Raw genomic sequence first — 19,277 nt, 5'->3', positions numbered from 1 at the left:
GCTGAAGACCAAATAAAAGGTCCGGAACAAAACAAGTAAGTGGACCTTTAGTGATGTAACGACACTACAAAATTACAACAAAATTACTGTGGAAGTTCACACCAATCAGAAACTAGAACAGGAAACAGGTTTGTTTCTATCTACATCTGTCAGTAGCTGTGAAGGGCTGTAGTTTCATTTCCCACTGTCCATGTTATAAGGTAATCATCAGCGGTGGGAAGTAACTAAGTACATTTACTAAAGTACAGTACTTCAGTACAGTTATGAGGTAGTTGTACTTTACCTTCTATGCACCTGTTCAGTTCTGGTCTCAGTTCTTGTCTCAGATGGTTCTGGTTTCAGGTGGTTCTGGTCTCAGTTCTGGTCTCAGATGTCGCTCAGGTTTCTGTGAGGTATCGATCAGAGGCGGCGCTGCCAGCAGACAAAGTGGGTGTGAGGTCAGAGCGTTGCTGCAGTGCATGATGGGAGTGTGCCAGGCGGCTCGGCTCCAGCAGTCAGACCTGGTCCAGAGGGTTTAATGAGGCTGTTTAACATTCAGCAGTTTGTCAGGGTGAAGGTGACCGAGCTGGACCGAGAAGCCGGGTGTGGGCGGACAGATAAACAACAACACAATCAACGAGATACACAATCAGTAACACACAGTAAAGACAATACAGACAGTGTAAACAATGGGGGGGGGGGGGGGGGGGGATTATAGAATAAATCTGCTTCAGCAAAGATTAGTTTATTTTTTTCTCTTAAAGCTGAAACTCATTAATATTTATATTAAAACTGGATCCAGAGAATATGATGTTTGTTTCCATCAGTGAGGGAGGAAGTACTCTGATACTCTACTGCAGGAAAAGTACTCAGTTACAAGTAAAAGTATTGCATTGAATCAGTTACTTCAGAGTATGTGAGTATAATATATATTTACTGTTGGAGCTGATTTTAACTGAAGCTGAAAAATAATACTCAAATTACTCCTGAAGTACTTGAGTAAATGTACTTAGTTACTGATTTCCCTCCACTGTGAGCTGATGCAGCTACTGCTGATCTGCGTCACAGATTGTCCTCAGACCAGCCTAGACCTGAACCACTAGAGGACCAGTTCTGACTCAGATCTGTTGTTTGGTCAGAACCAGTCAGGGCCAAGACCAGAACCCCGAGGAACCCCGCAGATTATTGACTCTGTGTCAAACATGACAGAAACAAAAAAAACTGCAGGTTCATTTAGTCCAGAATCAGATCCAGATCTGGTCTGATTCTGGTCCCTTTTGGATCCAGTACAAAACAGATCCATGAAGAGGATCTGAAGTTTATTGATTTATTCACATTCATAAGTTTCATTCTGAGTTTTTATCTCTGATCTTCACCAGGAGATTTTCAGGAAGTCCAGGATCCAGACCTTCAGACCCTCAAACCATCAGACTCTTAGACCCCCAGACCTTCAGACCCTCAGACCTTCAGACCTTCAGACCCTCAGACTCTCAGACCCACAGACTCTCAGACCTTCAGACCTTCAGACCCTCAGACCCTCAGACCTTCAGACTCTCAGACCCTCAAACCTTCAGACCTTCAAACCGTCAGACTGAACATGAGGAGGATCCAGAAACAGACTCAGACCTCTCAGCAGCTCTGGAGGTTCAGAGGAGGCTGATGGTCAACAGTCTGTTTGAACAGATGTTCTGACAAACTCTGCACATCTGGACCACTGCTGCTGAGAAAACATCTCGGGGTGGCCCTACCTGTGGCCCCAAACCCTGCGGGCCCACGGAGGCCTCCAGAGCGAACAACAAGGTCCAGGTCTGAGTGTTTGTTCATCTGCTGCTCAGATCCTCAGAAACAGCTTCGACGTTGCAGAGAATAAAAAAAGAGTTTGACTCATCAGAATGAAGTCCTGCAGGAACCGGAATAGGTTCAGACTCGGTTCAGAGGCGTCAGTGAATCTGCAGTAAAAGGGTTAAACTCCACATTTCTCGTGTCTGTGTAAATGGACACCAGCACACACACCTGACCCCGCCCCTCCGGACCAGCCCCACTGCAGTAAGGAGCGCACTGTCCGGGAAGTTCCCTCAGTTTGTTCCAGAGCCGAGCACGAGGAACCTGGTCCGGACTCTGATCGACCCGGGTTATCTGATCCTGACACAGAAGGACGGAGGACTGTGAGGGGACGAGGAGGAGAGACGAGGACGCAGGCGGGACTGATCCGGGACGGTTCGGGTCTGGTTCAGATCTTTTTCTCTTTTTTTCCTCGCGCGCATCCGGACGCTCCGGGTCGGTTCTCCTGGTCCAGGAGGGTCCTGAGGAAACCTGAGAGCTCTGCATAAACCTTTGGAAATCTTTAGTTTGGAGACGCGTCTGATGACGCACAGACAGGCTGATCGATTAACTGACTGATTGATTGGTTGATTGACAGGCTGATTAACAGGCGGGTCATGAGTCGGACTCTGTAGGATCCAGTTCTCATCATGGACCCTCTTCAGCTGCTGCTGCTGATGATGATGATGATGGTGATGAAGGTGAGTGTCCTCTGTCTCTGTGTCTGATTGATGTATTGATTAGTTCATTAAAATCAGTTCCTTAATAAAAACTGACCTCAGATCAGTTTCAGATTAAATCAGGCGCTTCAGGGTGAACTCAGAGCAGATCTCAGATCAGTGTTTTAAAATTAAAGAAGCAAAATAAACAGAAGAATTAAATCAGAAGAACTGAAGAGGAGAAATAAAAAAATACTGCCCCTCCCCCTCAGTGACGTTTAGATAAAACTGATCTGATTCACTGATTAAATCTGAACATAATCATCAGATCAGTGATGAAATAATCAGTGACTCACACTTTTCAAAATAAAACACACAAACCTTTCACAATAAAACTTTATGGTATTAAAAAGCTCCTGTAGACCCTCTGAAGGTCTGAGTTGACCCTGTTCACGTCACCAGCTGATCCTGAACTGACCTGACACCATGTGACCGTGGTGTAGTTGGTTTATAGCCTAACATTAGCTTCTTACTTCTGGAGATTGGATTTAGGCTTCAAACATCAGAACAGTGGTGTTCATCTGTGAAGATGATCTGATCAACTAAACCTGAAGGATCAGAAACTTTAGCTGCTCACTGTTTATTTTCTGGAATAATCCAAAACACAATGAAAAAATCCCACTGGCTTTTTGTGGAGGAACCAGGCTGATGCTGACTTCAGGTTGGACTACAGAAACACATCATCACTGCAGGAGTCTGTTAAAACAGGATGAGTCAGTTAATGAAAGTTAATTCAGATGTGAACCTTTGGCTCCAAATTAAATTAGTTTCATAGACAAAAAGAAATAGTAATTTATTAGTTTTATATTATTAACAAGATGAAACAGACAGTCTGGTTTAAATGGTGAAGAGTCGACAGTCGGTGTCGGTGTCGGTGTACGGATGAGGATGATCAGAGGAGGTTCACATGTGGGTGACAGATATTTCAGAGTGAGGGGGTGGAGGAGGTGGTGAGGGGGGGTTCAAAGGAGAAACACATGGAAAGGAAAGAGTTTCACATCTGTATAGAATCAGTCTGCTGCCACGTCTCTGACTGATCCTGAGGAAACCCAGTGAAGCTGCAGAGTCCAACCCTGAGGCTGAACTTTGACCTTGTACATGCAGAGTCCGCTCACAGTAACACCTGGTGGACAACAGAGGAACTGCAGCTGACTGGTTAATGATCATGGTTGTTCTGTGTGTTTTCAGACGTCCGGCAGCAGCAGCAGAGAAAGCCGCTCAGTTCATGAGGGAACAAGAAACAAACGTTACGCCATCAACCCACTGGGACACAAGTGGACCCACCACAACATCACATACAGGTGTTTAACACAGAGACAGAGCTTTATATTAAAGAGTTTAACCAGAAACGTCACTATATCTCTCTACCAGACTCCATTGACAAAAACAGGAATTTAACCAGGAATTGCTGGACTGGACACTTACTGTGTGTGGTACTTTTACTTCAGTAAAGTATCTGATTATGTCTTCCACCATAGTAACACAAACACACTAACAGATGGAGGCAGTGGTATTCCAGCAGCTCCTGTGTTCTGCTCTGTAAAATTCCTGTTTTTGTCAATGGGGTCTGATAGAGATATTTAGCTACAGCTGTCAAATAAATGTAGTGAAATTAAAAGTATAAAATGTTATGAGATGGAAATGTGATGATGGGGATCAGCTGATCAGGGTGGTGGTGTATATTCGGGCCCAGCAGCTGTCAGTCAGTCAGACAGGTGTTTTATCTCTTTGTTTTTTAATGGTAAAGTAAATAACACAGAGCGACTCTGTGAGCGCTGCTGCTGAATTGAACTGATTAAGCCCAGTTGTTGCTCTGAATGCTCTCTGATTGGCTAGCCTGTCTTTTATGGTTTTATCACCCTGAATTGTGCCTGCAAGGCCGTACAAGCTCTGCCAATCAGACAGCTGAGATCAGAGTCAGTCCCTGTGGAGGAGGCAGAGCTCCATTCGTCCTGACAGGTGTCACTCAGGGAAAGAAAACAAGTCAGAGCTCATTTCCTGTCTCTGTGTTTGTCTCAGGATCACCAAGTTCCCCAACACCCTGAACGTGGAGGACACCAGAAAGGCCATCAGCATCGCCTTCACCAAGTGGAGCGACGTGTCTCCGCTGACCTTCACCGAGGTTACCGATGGCAACGCCACCGTTGACATCACCATTGGTATGAGCCAGAACCATCCATCTGAAGTCACTGATGTGGTTTTATAAATCTGAAAACACTGTTTATCTGTGTGTTAGGTTTCTACACCTTTAACCACACCGACTGCTGGTGGTCTCCTCTCCACCCATGTTTTGACGGTCTGAATGGCGAGCTGGCTCATGCCTTCCTGCCGCCGCGAGGGGAAATCCACTTTGACAACCATGAATTCTGGATCCTTGGCAAGTCCAGGTTCAGCTGGAAACAAGGTAACTATACTGGAGGAGGAGCAGGAGGAGCAGCAGGAAGAGACCAGTCACTGAAATACAACAGAGTATCATCAGCGTAGAACTTAACATTCAGGGGTTACATTAGGGTTTTTATGTAAAGAGACAGAATCACTGTCTTTCTGGACGCAGGTGTTTGATAACAACCTAACAGCCCTCCAGTTTAATAACAGCTCAGTTTCAGTTTCTTCACTGCCTCTGACATTGCCAATGACATTGGTCTTTAGTGTTTAGTCTTGTGGACTGACTGAGTCTGACTCTGCAGGTGTTTGGCTGAACGACCTAGTCCAGGTGGCGGCTCACGAGATTGGTCATGCCCTCGGCCTGTGGCACTCCAGAGACCCTCAGGCCCTGATGCATCCCAATGCCACCTACACCGGCCAGAGGAACATTGCTCAGGATGACGTCTGGGGAATCCAGAGACTCTATGGTAATGTTCTCTGATCTGTGGTGTTAGCAGTGGATTAATAAAAACTGTTAAAACCAAAATGGTTGCAGTTAAGGAAAGTAACTGTAGTTGTAGAGAAGATTTCATATCCTGTCATGAATCTCTGAATATATATTCCTTATTTGCCTTCCTTATCTGCCTGTCATTTAGCTAAGCCCCGCCTCCTGTGTCTTTCTATTGGTTGAATGTTCTGTCAATCAGTCCTTCATCACAGATGAGATCTTTTCAGTGGTTTCAGAGAAGTTCAGGACTACGAAGCGAGCTGTTACTGTCATAGGTTGAGGTTTAACACCTTTTAATGTCCTTACCCGACAGCCATAGTATCTTCTCTTACCACAAACTCAACTATAACTCAGTTTAATAAAGTATAAAAAACCAAAATTAAGAGATTGACACAGGTCCCTGTAAAACTGTACAAATCTTCACTGATAATCACTGAAAATATTATTATACAACAGTTCTACATATTGTGTCACTATTTAAACTCACAAATATAGCAGAAAAATAAAATAAACAATACAGAGAATTTACATGTTAAGTGATTTTATCCAAACTCGATTTCATTGAGTCTGAATCAGTTTCCTTTTGTTTTCACATGAGTCAAAGTTGTTGAATGTAGGATTCACTTACATCATTTTGTCTGATTTAATAGTACTTAAGTACAGTTATAAAGTATTTATGCTTGGATTTGAGTATTTACTTTTTCTGCTGCCTCATGCCTCTACTGCAGCTGGTGATTCAGATTTTACACATTTTACACTAAAAACATTTGATGAGTTTTATAAAAAGAGGAGCTTAAGACTGAAACTGCTGCATCATTAAAACACTGATAACATGTTATTAGTAATATGATAATAATATATAATAACACTGAACTTCTGATATTTTAGTATATTTTGCTTCTGTCGTTTTCTCTGTGGGAAATGATCTGAATTCTTCCATCGTTGATCGACGGTTGTTGTTTGTTGCAGGTTGTCTGGATAAGAAGCGAGTCTGTGATCCGTGGGCTCGACTTGGCTTCTGTGAGCGGAGGAAGACCTTCATGAAGAAGAACTGTCCTCAGCGCTGTGACCTCTGCTACGGTGAGTCCACATCATAAGGCAGACCTCAGGTTCACTGACAATCTTCTTTATTATTGAACAGAGAATAAAAAACTAGACGCAGGGTTGATGTTGGACAATGGAGTCCGGACTGCTGCTGCAGTCTGGACCATCAAACAGAAACCTGATTCTCTCTGAGGTCTGTCCGTTTGTCGAACCATCTCTGGTATGAAGCTCATTTCCTGTCTGTATCTTATTCCTGCCGCAGAGCCTCTGGAAGCAGTTACCACGCCAACACCACCTCCGGCCAATGTCAAGATCAAGATGGTTCCCCGAGGGAAAGTGGTGGGTTTCCGCTGTGGAACCAAAAACCCCCGCTCGCCGCCCAAAGTCAGGTCAGCTGATCAATACTGAATACTGAAGTCTAAATGAAACACAAAGACTGTGGCTGAGTCAGAGAGGAAGACAGGGTGAATGAATAAACAAACAGACAGTGTAGATGGATAATTCTGCTAATAGAAAAATAATCAGTCTAAACTAAAAGATAAACAACATGAAACTGGAGTTCAAGGATCAAACTTAACTGTTGTCCTTGGAGGCAGCAGCTCCCACCACAAAGTACAACACACCTGTTTTTGTTTCCAAGGCTTTCTACCAGATCTCATGGCCCTCCCCAGTCTTAGAACTACAGAGTTTGTCCTGAAGGTGGCGCTAGAGGACAGATCTCAGTAAACCTGCTGACCAACATCCTTCAGCCAAAAACATCATCCTGTAAAAAGTTTGTCGTTTCCTGCAGCTGGTACAAAGACGGCGAGCAGATCCTGACCTCCATCCCTGGCTACATCGTCATGAAGGACCGAGACCTTCGTATTGTTGCCAACGAGTTCAACGAGGGCGTCTACACCTGTCGAGTCCATCGACGAGGAGACATCATCTCTGCCAACTCCTGGGCCATCCGACTGAAACCAGAGCAACCGTCCAACAGCTGAGGACGTCGACGGAGGACAAAACAAGTAAACTGGTTTTATATTTGTGGGACAACAGAACACTTCATTGAATACGATCACTGGATCAGATGGTCGGTATTTTTTGGTGTGCTTGGATTTTTCTCCAGGTGATTCTGACGGTTCGTTCACACACAGGTACAGAGGGAGGTTTGTGACTTGGACATGACACAACATATATCAGTGAAAACTTTAAATCCTGGAAATCCTTTTGTCAAGATGTTATGTCCTCATAAGGTGGACGACCATCTTGGCATGATTCATGTTCTTGTTCTGTTGGCCACCGTGTACCTGTAATCATCTCGACACGATCTAATGTCCTCATAAACATCTTCTCAGGACGTCCTCGTAACCTCCTGACAAGACGTCACGTACCTGTAATCCTGTAGAACTCCATAAACCCTTTATCTTCCCAGCATGATGTCATGCTTCAGTAACAGGCTTGACATCATGTGACTCCCAGTGTGACACGACATCCTCGTAAACATGTTGTGAGGAGAAAACGTCCTTATAATCCTCCTGATGAGACGTCATGTACCTGTAAACCTGTGGACAGTAAACTAATACATGATGTACTCTGTAGAGACAAAGTGTTGATCGCTGCATCACTTAAACTAAATTACTGTAGATTAACTAGTTAGCTGGGTAGCAAATGATCTAACCTCACCTGTGACCTTTGACCTTTAACTACTGTGAGTCTCCTCTTTAAACTTCGACTTTTGTCCTCTGAATAACCAGGAGCAGCTGTGGGCTGTTCAGGATGGTTTTGGTAGTGGCCACAGTTGGTACTGCAGGTCATGTGACCTAAAATAACACAGTTTACAACAGTTTTATCTGTTTGATCCAACAGAGAAAAGTCTGACAGAACAGTAAATTATTTTCACATCATTCATGTTCGAGGACAGGAAGTCAAACTGTTTGACTTGGGAAGGACTTGACTCAGAAACCTGAGAATCAGTAAAAATTTGTGTCAGATCTGACCTGGGATTTTCTGAAACCTGAACAGAAACAAACTGTGAATCTGATCTGAGATGATTTCTATGTTTCCCTGTGATCAGCTGCTGATGGACTCACTGTGACCTTCTGTTTACATCAGGACTGATTTTATTTTCCCTCTCACTGTGATGAAATATGGGGTCTGATAACAGGTTATATTCAGGGTTCAGTTCCAGGCCAAGGTCTAAAGTCTGAGGCTGACTAATCTCTTTTTGAACCTTTTAACTTCTTTCGTTCTGATGAAACATTCAGGTGGCGACTTCTCGTTTTTAGCCGTAATGTTTCACTGGTCAGTTTGTCGTGTGCTGAAAACACTTCAACACTTTTCTCTTCAGTCTGATACTCAACAGTCATTCCTCAGCCCAGTAAATCAGGAGTTCTGTTCGTCAGCTCATGGTTTCTGTTTAGTCCTGACTCCTTCATGTGGAGACAGGAAATCAGACTCTAGTCCAGAGCTCAGACCTCGTCACAGATCTGCAGTTTATTAACTGACTTCCCCTTGTTACCATCATCAGATGTAGAAATGGGAAAAGGAGAGAACTTTAAAAACATTAGTATTAGTCATCAGCCTCGTCCAGTGTTTGACATATTTTACCCAGACTGCATTGCTCGTCCTGTCATCTTTTTTTCTGTAAACACGTTTTGTGTCGAAAATAAAAAGGTTTGAATCCTGTTTTAACCTCCACTCAGGTTTTCTGTCAGAATTTCACATCATGAATTAAGAATTAAAATGGTAATTTGCAGCTGGTAGTTTATTAACAGTTAATTTACTGTCAGTGTGTCAAAAAAGCTACATATATGTTTTTGCTATCGCTGCATAGCTAACATCAGCATTAGCAGCTGTTTACTCATCAGTCGTTGTGAGTTAAGCATCAATCAGAGGTCAGATGGTAGAAGACAGATATTAATATTAAAATCTATGAGCAGAGATTCATAAAGTCAGAGCATCACTTAACTAAGTGATCAGCTTATTGACTGAAAACTCATTAATCAGTCTGAACACAGGTTATTTTACAGTTTATATTTAATGTAGATATGAACATTTATTCTGCACCACACTTTGTGAATCATCAAGAATCAGATCATTAGATTTCATCAAGTTTAATATAAACAATAATAAAATATAAAACTAATCTCAACAGAAAAATGATAAACAAGAAACATCAATGTTAAAACTGAGATGAAACCAGAGGATTGTGTTTGTTGTGTTGGAGTTTAAATCTCAGCAGGAAACAGATGGAGGTTCAGACGTGACGTAAAAACACTGATGTTTGTTAAATTTTCCTCTGATGAAGACAAACGAAACAAAAGACTGAGAACAAAGAGTCGTCTGGTTTTAACCCTCTCTGACCCACATCTGATGTTTTCTGTCTCACTGCTTCACTGATGTGGGTCAAACTGGCTCTGTCCACACACACTGACTAAATCTGATCCAACAACAACACAACAACACGATGTTCATCTGAAGTTAAAACAGACGACAGAGATCCTCAGAGACCAGAGCAGATAAACACTTCCATATTTCCATATTAGATTGATTTTTTTTAAATAAACAATAAATACATACAAATAATAATCTATTTATTTTATATCATAAAATATACAAATACATGATGTATTTTTATATTTTGATTTACTCATATTGTAATAAATTGAATTCTCCAGGTCTTCACATATTATTATTACAACTATTTACTAATTTGTAATAAATAAAAAACATTTTAAACTTGATCTTTTAAATCTTTGTCTTTTTTAAGTGTTTTTAACAAAGCAGAAGGAATATAAAAACTGCATGTGTTAGTTTATAATATACTGATAGAATATAATGTAAAAAATATACAAATAAAATATATGTTTATTAGAGATGAAAATGTAGAAGAACATATTGAAATATCAGCATGTAATAAGACCTGGAGCTGAAAATAAACAGATGGTTTGTCAGTTTACATTCAGACATGTTATAATTAAGATAAAGGAGCGTATGTAATAAACATTAAAACATTTCAAAATAAAAGTTTATTTCAGGTTTAAAAATATTAAAATATTTTAATAAAACTTTTTCAGAGGAATCGGATGTTTCTGTTCCTCATGATTTAATATTAATGTTTGTTTGTTGTTGACTGTAACAGCTGATAGTCTCAGTGATTTACAGAGTCCAGGATCAGCTGTTTTAAGACTCTGATTAGTTCGTCCTGTTCTCTCCTCTGATTGGCTGATTGATCATCATTGATCATTTATTTCTAACCAATTGGACTGATTCAGTAAAAACTGATAAACCTGGTTCAGCTGGACTGAGGTCAGTCTGTTGGCCTGAACTGTCTCTACTGTCTCTGTTCACACAGCTCCATCATATGGACAGACAGAGTCACTGCAGGAGGAAGGTCTGAGAAGGTCCAGAATCTGGATCTGATGTCCAGGACCAGAGGTGGATCCACACCAACAGACCTGTTTCCAGAGCTGGACTCTGACTGGACCAGACCTCTGTTAGTTCTGGACTGAACACAGGAGGGAAGAGTCACAGATTATTAACCCACAATACCAACAAGTCCTAAACCTGAAGCCAGGACCAGGTCCCAGATTAGAACCAACAAGCCTCAAGTCATGAAGTTGACTCCAGGTCTGTAGACCAGGTCTTGGTCTTAAACCTGGTCTGGGACTCTGGGTCACTGGGACTGGGTTTACAGACAGACCAACAGACACAGAGAATGTGTTCAAGTTCAAAATCAACCTTTATTGTGTGAACAGATCGTCCAGGTGAAGCTGCACACGGTGCAGACTCACCTGTCAGCACCTCCTAAAGCTTCTGATTCAAAAGACCTTCATCACTTCATCTCATGTCCACTGGGGGCAAAAACCTGATCAGGTACAAACATTCATTTATTTTGGTCTGAGTTAACCCCTCCCTTCACGAGTTGTACTGATAAGGTGTGATCAGAGGGGGCGGGGCTAAAGGCACATGTCTGTTGACAGGCAGGAACACTGAAGGTCAGTGGCAGCGACACATTAAATCAACACAGATAACAGGAGTAAACACTGGTTCTCAGTGGGGGGGGGTTGGTTGTTGGTCTCGGTGGGGGGTGGTGTTGGTCGTTGCTCTCGGTGGGGAGGGGGTTGGGTGTTGGTCTCGGTGGGGAGGGGGGGTGGGGGGTGTTTGGTCGGTTGTTTCTGAGGAGGAATGATTGGCAGCAGCAGAGTTCAGGAATGTTCTGTTGGGTTCAGTTTTGTTGTGTGTGTGTGTGTGTGTGTGTGTGGGGGGGGGGTCGTCGCAGTCTGATGACGTCACCAGCTCCTTCATCCGTCATCCTCAGCTGCTGGCTGTCGTGGCCCCGCCCCTGGCCGGTGACATCACTCTACATGCCCATCCTGATGCTCTGGATGATCTGGAAAATGGCTGCAGACAGACACAGGGTCAGACTCTGGACTCTGAGGCTCAGTCAGAGTGAGACGTCTATTCTCACCCGTCTCTGTCTGAGCATGCTCAGTACGTCAGCCCCGCCCTCACTCACACACCTGTGCTGCCAGGTGTTTGTACGGGTCACAGTCACTCTGACATTCAAACTGGGGGACAGGCTACGTCATCAGACCTAAGCCCCGCCTCCTCACTACAGGGGGCGGGGCTTAGGTCATGACGTAGCATTTACTCTGTTACATTGGATTATCAGCTGAGTTTGTTTTGTCTCTGACACTTTAATATTTAACTTCACTGAAGTTCAGAGAACAAACGTTAAATACATTTACACAAACAACAGAAGAAGAATATGTCTATTATTATTATTATTATTATTATTATTAACCACTGACTTTAATAAAAACAAACTTTAATCTGAGACTGTTTTTAATAAAGTAGTAGAAGAAGAGGAGGAGGAGGACTGACCTGATCCACAGACGACGAAGATGAAGAGAGCGAGCAGCCACGGACCCACACCTTTATCCTCACTCATATTCCTCTGAAACACACACAGTATTGATTATAGATATTTATATTGGTCGATCAGATCAAACTGATTGATCAGCAGATAAACTGTTGTTGTTTTCCTGTTTGATCAGATCAATCAGAGTGATTGATCAGCTGCTGACAGGATCAATAGAGGAGTTCAGTGATTTAAATCTCAGTAAAGTGATTATTTGTTTTTTTCACCTCCCTCTGATGATGTATTGATTTATTGATCAGTTCATAGTCAAACTAATCACCACCTGACTCAGTAATGAGAGTATTGATCAGTTTGAGCTCAGTATTGATCCATATGGTCACTACCTCAGGATTCCAAACACAAACCAGCTGATTAATCAGCTCTGATCAATAACATTGACTATTGATTATATGAACATTTAAAATTAAACAGTCTAATTCACTTCCTTCTTCCCTCAGTCTGGTCAGTCTAGTCTTGGTATAAACTGGGCTGACCCGGGACTGGACTGGTCCAGGATCACAGAGGACCTCCCGGGTTTCTTTCGGGTTTTAATTAAAACGTTACTTTCGGTGGTTTTCACCGTTTTTTTCTCCCGGTGAACGAGCCTCAGGTGAAGCAGCCGTTGTTAAACTCACCGTTGACCTGGCCACGTTCCCTCGCTGAGTGATGTTCTTGCTGTGTTTCTCGTTCGCCATTCGGATCCTCTGTTTGGCCACCATCTTGTCTTCTTCTCTGCTGTTTCTTCTCCTGGTTCTGTCGGTTTTTATTCGGTACTCGGTTGTTTGTCGGACTTTGTTTCTGTCGCTGGTGTTTCCTCCGGACGCGGACGGACTGGGAGATCCTCTCAGTTGTCTACGTACTCAAAAACCTGAAGCTCCACCCGTGACCCCGCCCCCATAAATGATAAAGTTACTGCCTGTCAAAATAAAATTTCCGGTTCACTCTTTCAAAATTAAATCCACACCGATCTCCGCATGTTACCTGGTGCTTGTGTTTAAACCTCTTTTCTTTTCACTCCTGAAGAAAATATTATCACTTTGATTCTGAATTAGGCAAAAATAAACAAACATTAATTCAAAACATTTGATGAATATAAAATATAACATTTCCAACCAATAAAAAAGGTTAAAAGTCTATAACACATAGACATGGTGTTATCAAACATACTGTCTCTGTAGCTCTTTGAATTGTTTTAATTTATCTATTATATCATTATTTTTTCACTATTCATTGATATGTTTTATGTTTTAAGGCTTTTACGCAAAATATTTCTTTTCTCTCTCTCTCTCTCTCTCTGTATTTTTAATTTACATCTATCTGCTGTTTCTTCCATGTCATAATAAATGTAAAATGTACCAAAATACATTTTGATACGTGATGTTTCAGCTCTGTCATCACGTGACTTTATTTTCTTCTTTATTACAACACTGCATCATAATTTTACGTTTAATATTTGACACAACTTTAATTCCAAACTCTTTGTTTTGTTCCATAAAACGTTTTTCGCTTTTATTTTGAAAGCGGAAGTTGTTTCACCCTCAGCCATTTTGACGACAACTTGTCGCAGCTTTAAACTTTAAACGTTTATTAAAAATGAGATTTTATTTTTTATTGTAAATAATTAATGTTATTTATGTTAGAATGGCGCATTCGAGCTGAGACTCGGCGATTTAACCTTTAAATTTAGTTTTTAAATGACGTGTTCTAAAGAAATAACTGATTGTATGCTGATGTGGCACTGAACGACCCGCCTCTTGCTGCTCTTACGTGTTTCCGGGACACGGCATTTTCTTCTTCCGGAATACGTAAACATGGCGCCTCCAGTCCCGCTGTTAGCAGGTGGGTAATTCAGTCTTCATTTCGCTCTGTTTTTGTCTGTTTTTCATATATTTACACTGACATGTTACCAAACACATACGGACACCGAGTGAAAGTTAAACACCCGGAACTCACCCGTCAGCGACCCGGATCTTCCCCCGTTCTTTTAGGCAGAATAAGTGTTGCACCAAACTCTGTGAATTTGGTGGATTTGTCTCTGGCAAAAACAAATACACCCCAATATAAAACCAACAAACTGAACTGAAATGATCAGAGTCTTCTGACATGTTCGGCGTAAATAAAATTCGCAGGTAACAATAAAACAAGACCAATAATCTTTTAAAACGCTGGCCGCTCCGTCCTGCCACCGACCATCTCAGGACAGAGGCACGAAGTGATGAGCAGGAGATAAATTGTTACAAAACTCCGCAGTAACGGTCGTTTGAAAGATTCTATATGAGCCGAATTACAGAGTCAGGTTCGGGCACAGTAAATATCTTGTAAGTATGTTTTTATGTGACAGGCTTCTCACCCGATAAACGCGGATAACTTAAATCAATACATTTCTTAACGGAATTTGGTCTACAGCTGTCAAGTTTAACGGTCATCATCTCTGTTAATAAAACCCGCAAGAATCAGTCCAATCAGTCAGATCTTCTTCTCTGATGGCCTCTCAGTTTGTAGCAATGAATCCCTTAAATTAACAGATTTCTTAATGGAGTTTGGCCTCATTATCCAAGTTAGAGTCGTTAGCTCAGATCAGATGTTAGAGACTCTGATAAACCTCCAGTCTCTCAGAACAGATAATCACTCAACGATTATTGAGTCTCTGGGATGATTCAGCAGAAACAAAATCCACAGAGAACTCTCACTACACCCAAGTCTGTAATAAACAGTTAAACACAGCTGATTGAGACTTTATATTTATGCCGAATTGAAAAGTGATACCTGCAGTTTAAGAGGCGGTTTACAGTGTGGTGTTACGTGTTTGGCTTTTTAACCGGTGAACATGAAAACTAAAAAATAATAGATTTCTTAATGAGGTCTGGGTCTCGCTGTCAGCATCTGGTTTAAATAAAGTTAATTTGACTGTGTTTCAGTTCGTGGCTCAGATGGGACGTCTCTGCTCACAGGTCCTCCACAGTGTGAGCAGCACTCAGCCTTCACCAGGTAACACACCTTCCTCATCCTCATCATCATACTGCCTCACTGTGACGTCATCCCTGACCAACTTTACCTGTGTGTGTGTGTGTGTGTGTGTGTGTGTGTGTGTGTGTGTGTGTGTGTGTGTGTGTGGTGTGTTCAGGGACCCTCGGCTCAGCAGGTGTCTGACCTTCAGCAGAGATGGGACTCTGTTCGGGTGGTGTAACGGACACAGGTGATCAACTTTAACATCACTCTAATCAATAATCAGATTTAACTCTCATCAGCTGATCAGTAATCAATCACATGATCCTCCTCTCTCTCTCTCTCTCTCTCTCTCTCTCTCTCTCTCTCTCTCTCTCTCTCTCTCTCTCTCTCTCAGGGTGAGTGTTTCGGAGAGCGTTTGTAAAGTGTGGAAGTTTTTTCAAACTTTTTTTGCTCATTTCTCTTCCTCTGGTTGTTGTTTAATGTTTCTGTGTTTCTCTTCTCTGTCGTCAGAGTTGTGTTGGTTGTTTATTTGCTGAGTTATATTTGTTTGTCGCGGCGGCAGCTGCAGCCTTGCTGTAGGTGCAGCTGTAGGTTATGCTCATGTGAAATCTGCCTCCAGAATGAACAGTGCTGTCGTGGTCTTTGTGGACAGCAGTGAGCAGGTGAATCAGCTGGTTGAGAGTGGAGTTGTAATTCAGGGAACACTGACTCCTGGTGTTTCCTCTAATGAGTCCTGCAAAGAAAATCACCATTTCTAATGTGCCACCGTTTCTGAGGAATGAGTTGCTGGAGAAGGAGCTGGCCCGACACGGACAGCTGATGTCTCCCATTAAAATGCTCCCTCTGGGCTGTAAACCTCCGCTCCTGAAACATGTTGTGTCCTTTCGAAGACAAGTGTTTATGATTCTGAAAAAGGGCGACGAGGAACTAAGTCTCGCTTTCAGATTTCGTATTGATGATTTTGATTACACCGTTCATGTCACCTCAGACACACTCAGGTGTTTTGGATGTGGGGCAGAGGGACACTTGGTCCGTTCGTGCCCAGACAGAGCAGGTGACCGTCAGGCTGCTGCGTCGGCAGCGGAGCCGACTGTAAGAGCCGACGGCCAGTCCACAACACAGAGACACAAACAATACACAGAGTGACACAGAAATCATAAAGAACAGACAGACAGACACACAGGGCGGTGAGGACAGGCCAGAGCTGGCTGATGGACACATGGAGGACAGTGACGCTCAGAGTCAGCAGGATGAGTTACAGGAGCAGGGACAGACTGTAACCAGAGTGCTGAGTCTGTGTTAGAAGGTGAAGATGATGATGTGATGGATGATGGTTTGTTAAAGTTATCTGTTAAAAGGAAGAGCACAGAGACCAAAGCGAACACTGTACAAACTAACAAGGTGTCAAAGAAAGAGTCAGAGCTCCTCTGAGCCTGAGGAGAAGATCCAGAGTTCACAGAGTGACACACACAACACACAGGACAGTGACGGTGAGAGCGACAGCATGCAGGACGAAATGCAGACTGGTTATCCCCTGAACTTTTCTGAGGAACACAAAGGGAATGAGGGCTGTGAAGGTGGAGGAGTATTTCCTGACTTACAGCTGTTTCATGACTCTGTCAGGTTTTTTATGAAGAACTCAGGAAACTTAGAGCAGCCTTCTTTCACTGATCCAGAGATTTTCCAGTTAAAGAAACTGTTGTTGAAGGTTCGGGCCCAATTAGGAAAAGATGAATAAGTGTTTTTTGTTTTCTTTTTTATTTTATGTATTTATTTTGTTTTTGTTTGGTTTCAGCTTTATAAAGAACATGTGTGACATAAAGCTGGGGTCTTTAAATATTAATGGTGCCCGAGATGATGTGAAAAGAGCTTCCCTGTTTAGTTTGATTCAGAACAAAAAGTTAAATGTAACTTTCATCCAGGAAACTCATAGTACTTCTGACAATGAATCTGATTGGAGGAGGGCCTTTTTAAGTCATAGGAGCAGTAACAGTGGGGGTGTTGGTATTCTCTTTTCTAGAGATTTCTTGCCAGTCTCTTGCAGTGTTGATGAAATAGTTCCAGGTCGACTGTTAAAAGTAAAAGCTGAGTTTGAGAAAGTTAAAATGGTGTTTGTGAATGTTTATGCTCCAGCTGTTGGTCTGGAGAGACTTGTTTTTCTGGAGGAGTTAAAAAATGCTCTCCAGAACTGTAAGAGTGAAGAGTATTTGTTTCTGGGAGGCGACTTCAACTGTACAGTAAACCCTGATTTGGACAGGAATCACCAGGAACCTCATGCTGCTTCTAAGAGCTGTCTCACGAAGCTTGTAGAAACCTTTGAACTGTGTGATGTTTGGAGATACCTTCATAAAAGTGTGCGGCAGTATACCTGTGTTCACTCCAGATAATTTGTTATCCCTGGCCAGACTTGATACAGTGTATTGTTTTCATCATATCAGTGTATGTAAAGCCTAACCCTAACCCTATTTAAAGGTTGTTCTATAAGTCCTGTTGGTTTTTCAGATCATTCTCTCGTACAGTGTTTGATTTTTATTAAAGATGTAAAATGTAAAAGTGCATACTGGCACATCAATACCACTCTGTTATCTGACAAAAATTTTCAAAAGTGTTTTCAGGACTTTTTGGTTCAATCATAGGAAAGCTAAACGTGAGTACAGCTCTTTACAGTAGTGGTGGGATGTGGGTAAAGTTAAAATTAAGCAGCTTTGCCTACAGTACACTCTCAATGCCACAAAGGACATGACTCGATCTATGAGAGCTCTGGAGAGAGAAGTGGTGGAGCTGCAGGTTCTAGCAGACTCCACAGGAGAACGAGAACATGTTGAAGTTCTCAAAAGCAAGAAAGCAGCTCTGTTTGACCTGCTGGGTATTCATGCTCAAGGTGCTCTGGTTCAGTCACGTTTTCAAAACATTGTAAGAATGGTTGCTCCCTCTCACTTTTTCTTTGGGCTGGAACGTAAGAATGGTCAGAGGAGACTGATGCACTCTTTGAGGTCTGACAGCGGGCTTCTACTGCAAGAGTCTGCTGGGATTCGACAGCATGCTGTTGATTTCTATCAGGACCTTTACAAGATGGATCTCTAGGAGGACCCAGAAGAGGCGTTGTCTTTCTATGAAGGTCTTCCTAAAGTGTCTTAAATGGAAAATGCAGAGCTGGAAGCGCAGCTCTCTGCTGAGGAGCTGCAGGAGGCACTGCGGGGCCTACAGAGTGGGAAGGCTCCAGGGATCAATGGCCTCCCTGCAGACTTCTATAAGACCTTCTGGCCTGTTATTGGTGAAGATCTGTTACTGGTTCTGAGGGACAGTCTGAGCACAGGGCGGCTGCCTCTGAGCTGCAGGAGGGCTGTCCTCACTCTCCTCCCAAAGAAAGGTGACCTACAGGAGATTAAGAACTGGCGCCCTGTGTCTCTGCTCTGTACTGACTATAAACTCCTGTCCAAAGTGTTGGCTCTGAGACTAAGGAAAGTGTTGGAGCAGGTCCTTCATGTAGACCAGACATACTGTGTACCCGGCAGGTTGATATCTGACAATATTTTTCTGATTCGAGATATTTTGAACCTCTCCGGTTCACTGGGCTGTGAGCTTGGTCTGATTTCTCTAGATCAAGAAAAGGCTTTTGATCGAGTTGAACACCAATACTTGTGGCAGACGCAGCAGGCTTTTGGGTTCAGCTCTGGTTTTATAGCCAAGATCAGGGTCTTGTACAGTGATATTGAGAGTGTACTAAAGATTAACGGTGGTTTGAGTGCTCCTTTTAAGGTGCAGAGGGGAGTCAGACAGGGCTGTCTCTGTCTGTCTGCTATATTCTCTGGCCTTAGAGCCTTTTTTACCCAAACTAAGGGTCCATTTGTCTGGTGTGTCTCTTCTGGGGTGCGATCATCATTATAAACTGTCTGCTTATGCTGATGATATAATCGTTTTTGTTAAGACTCAAAATGATATAAATGTTCTTAATGAATTACTCTCCTCAGCAAAAGTGAACTGGACA

At 42.6% G+C, this 19,277-nt stretch overlaps 3 protein-coding genes across 4 annotated transcripts in view; 2 read left to right on the top strand and 1 right to left on the bottom strand.

The window, feature by feature from the left end:
* Window positions 1–1,998: 1,998 nt before the first annotated feature.
* mmp23bb (matrix metallopeptidase 23bb) lies at window positions 1,999–11,790 on the top strand. Of its 2 annotated transcripts, none has more exons than XM_018704948.2 (8): window positions 1,999–2,501; window positions 3,708–3,820; window positions 4,539–4,678; window positions 4,756–4,923; window positions 5,207–5,371; window positions 6,361–6,471; window positions 6,698–6,824; window positions 7,076–7,219. In XM_018704948.2, exons 1-8 carry the CDS (start codon window positions 2,451–2,453, stop codon window positions 7,110–7,112), a joined length of 912 nt encoding a protein of 303 aa, XP_018560464.1. In that variant the 5' UTR covers window positions 1,999–2,450; the 3' UTR covers window positions 7,113–7,219. The 2 variants fall into 2 exon arrangements, with proteins under 2 accessions (XP_018560464.1, XP_018560462.1); XM_018704946.2 differs by lacking the exon at window positions 7,076–7,219 and adding an exon at window positions 7,226–11,790 and having other exon boundaries at window positions 2,002–2,501.
* On the bottom strand, window positions 11,140–13,196 carry serp1 (stress-associated endoplasmic reticulum protein 1). The gene is made up of 3 exons (XM_018704954.2): window positions 12,976–13,196; window positions 12,304–12,376; window positions 11,140–11,820 (listed from the first exon to the last, which is right to left on the bottom strand). The coding sequence occupies exons 1-3, from the start codon at window positions 13,057–13,059 to the stop codon at window positions 11,780–11,782; spliced, it is 198 nt and encodes a 65-aa protein (XP_018560470.1). The 5' UTR covers window positions 13,060–13,196; the 3' UTR covers window positions 11,140–11,779.
* Window positions 13,197–14,093: 897 nt separating this feature from the next.
* Window positions 14,094–19,277, top strand: part of eif2a (eukaryotic translation initiation factor 2A) — a 10,812-nt gene continuing 5,628 nt past the window's right edge. Inside the window, exons 1-3 of the mRNA XM_018704944.2 lie at window positions 14,094–14,179; window positions 15,259–15,328; window positions 15,465–15,536. Coding sequence (XP_018560460.1) covers window positions 14,152–14,179; window positions 15,259–15,328; window positions 15,465–15,536 — 170 coding nt within the window. The 5' untranslated portion in view covers window positions 14,094–14,151. The remainder of the gene's footprint in view (window positions 14,180–15,258; window positions 15,329–15,464; window positions 15,537–19,277) is intronic.

The sequence above is a fragment of the Lates calcarifer genome, linkage group LG21 (genome assembly GCF_001640805.2).
Source record: "Lates calcarifer isolate ASB-BC8 linkage group LG21, TLL_Latcal_v3, whole genome shotgun sequence".
NCBI lineage: Eukaryota > Metazoa > Chordata > Actinopteri > Centropomidae > Lates > Lates calcarifer.
The sequence above is the reverse complement of the archived record's forward strand: the minus strand, read 5'-3'. Positions and strand labels throughout refer to the sequence as shown.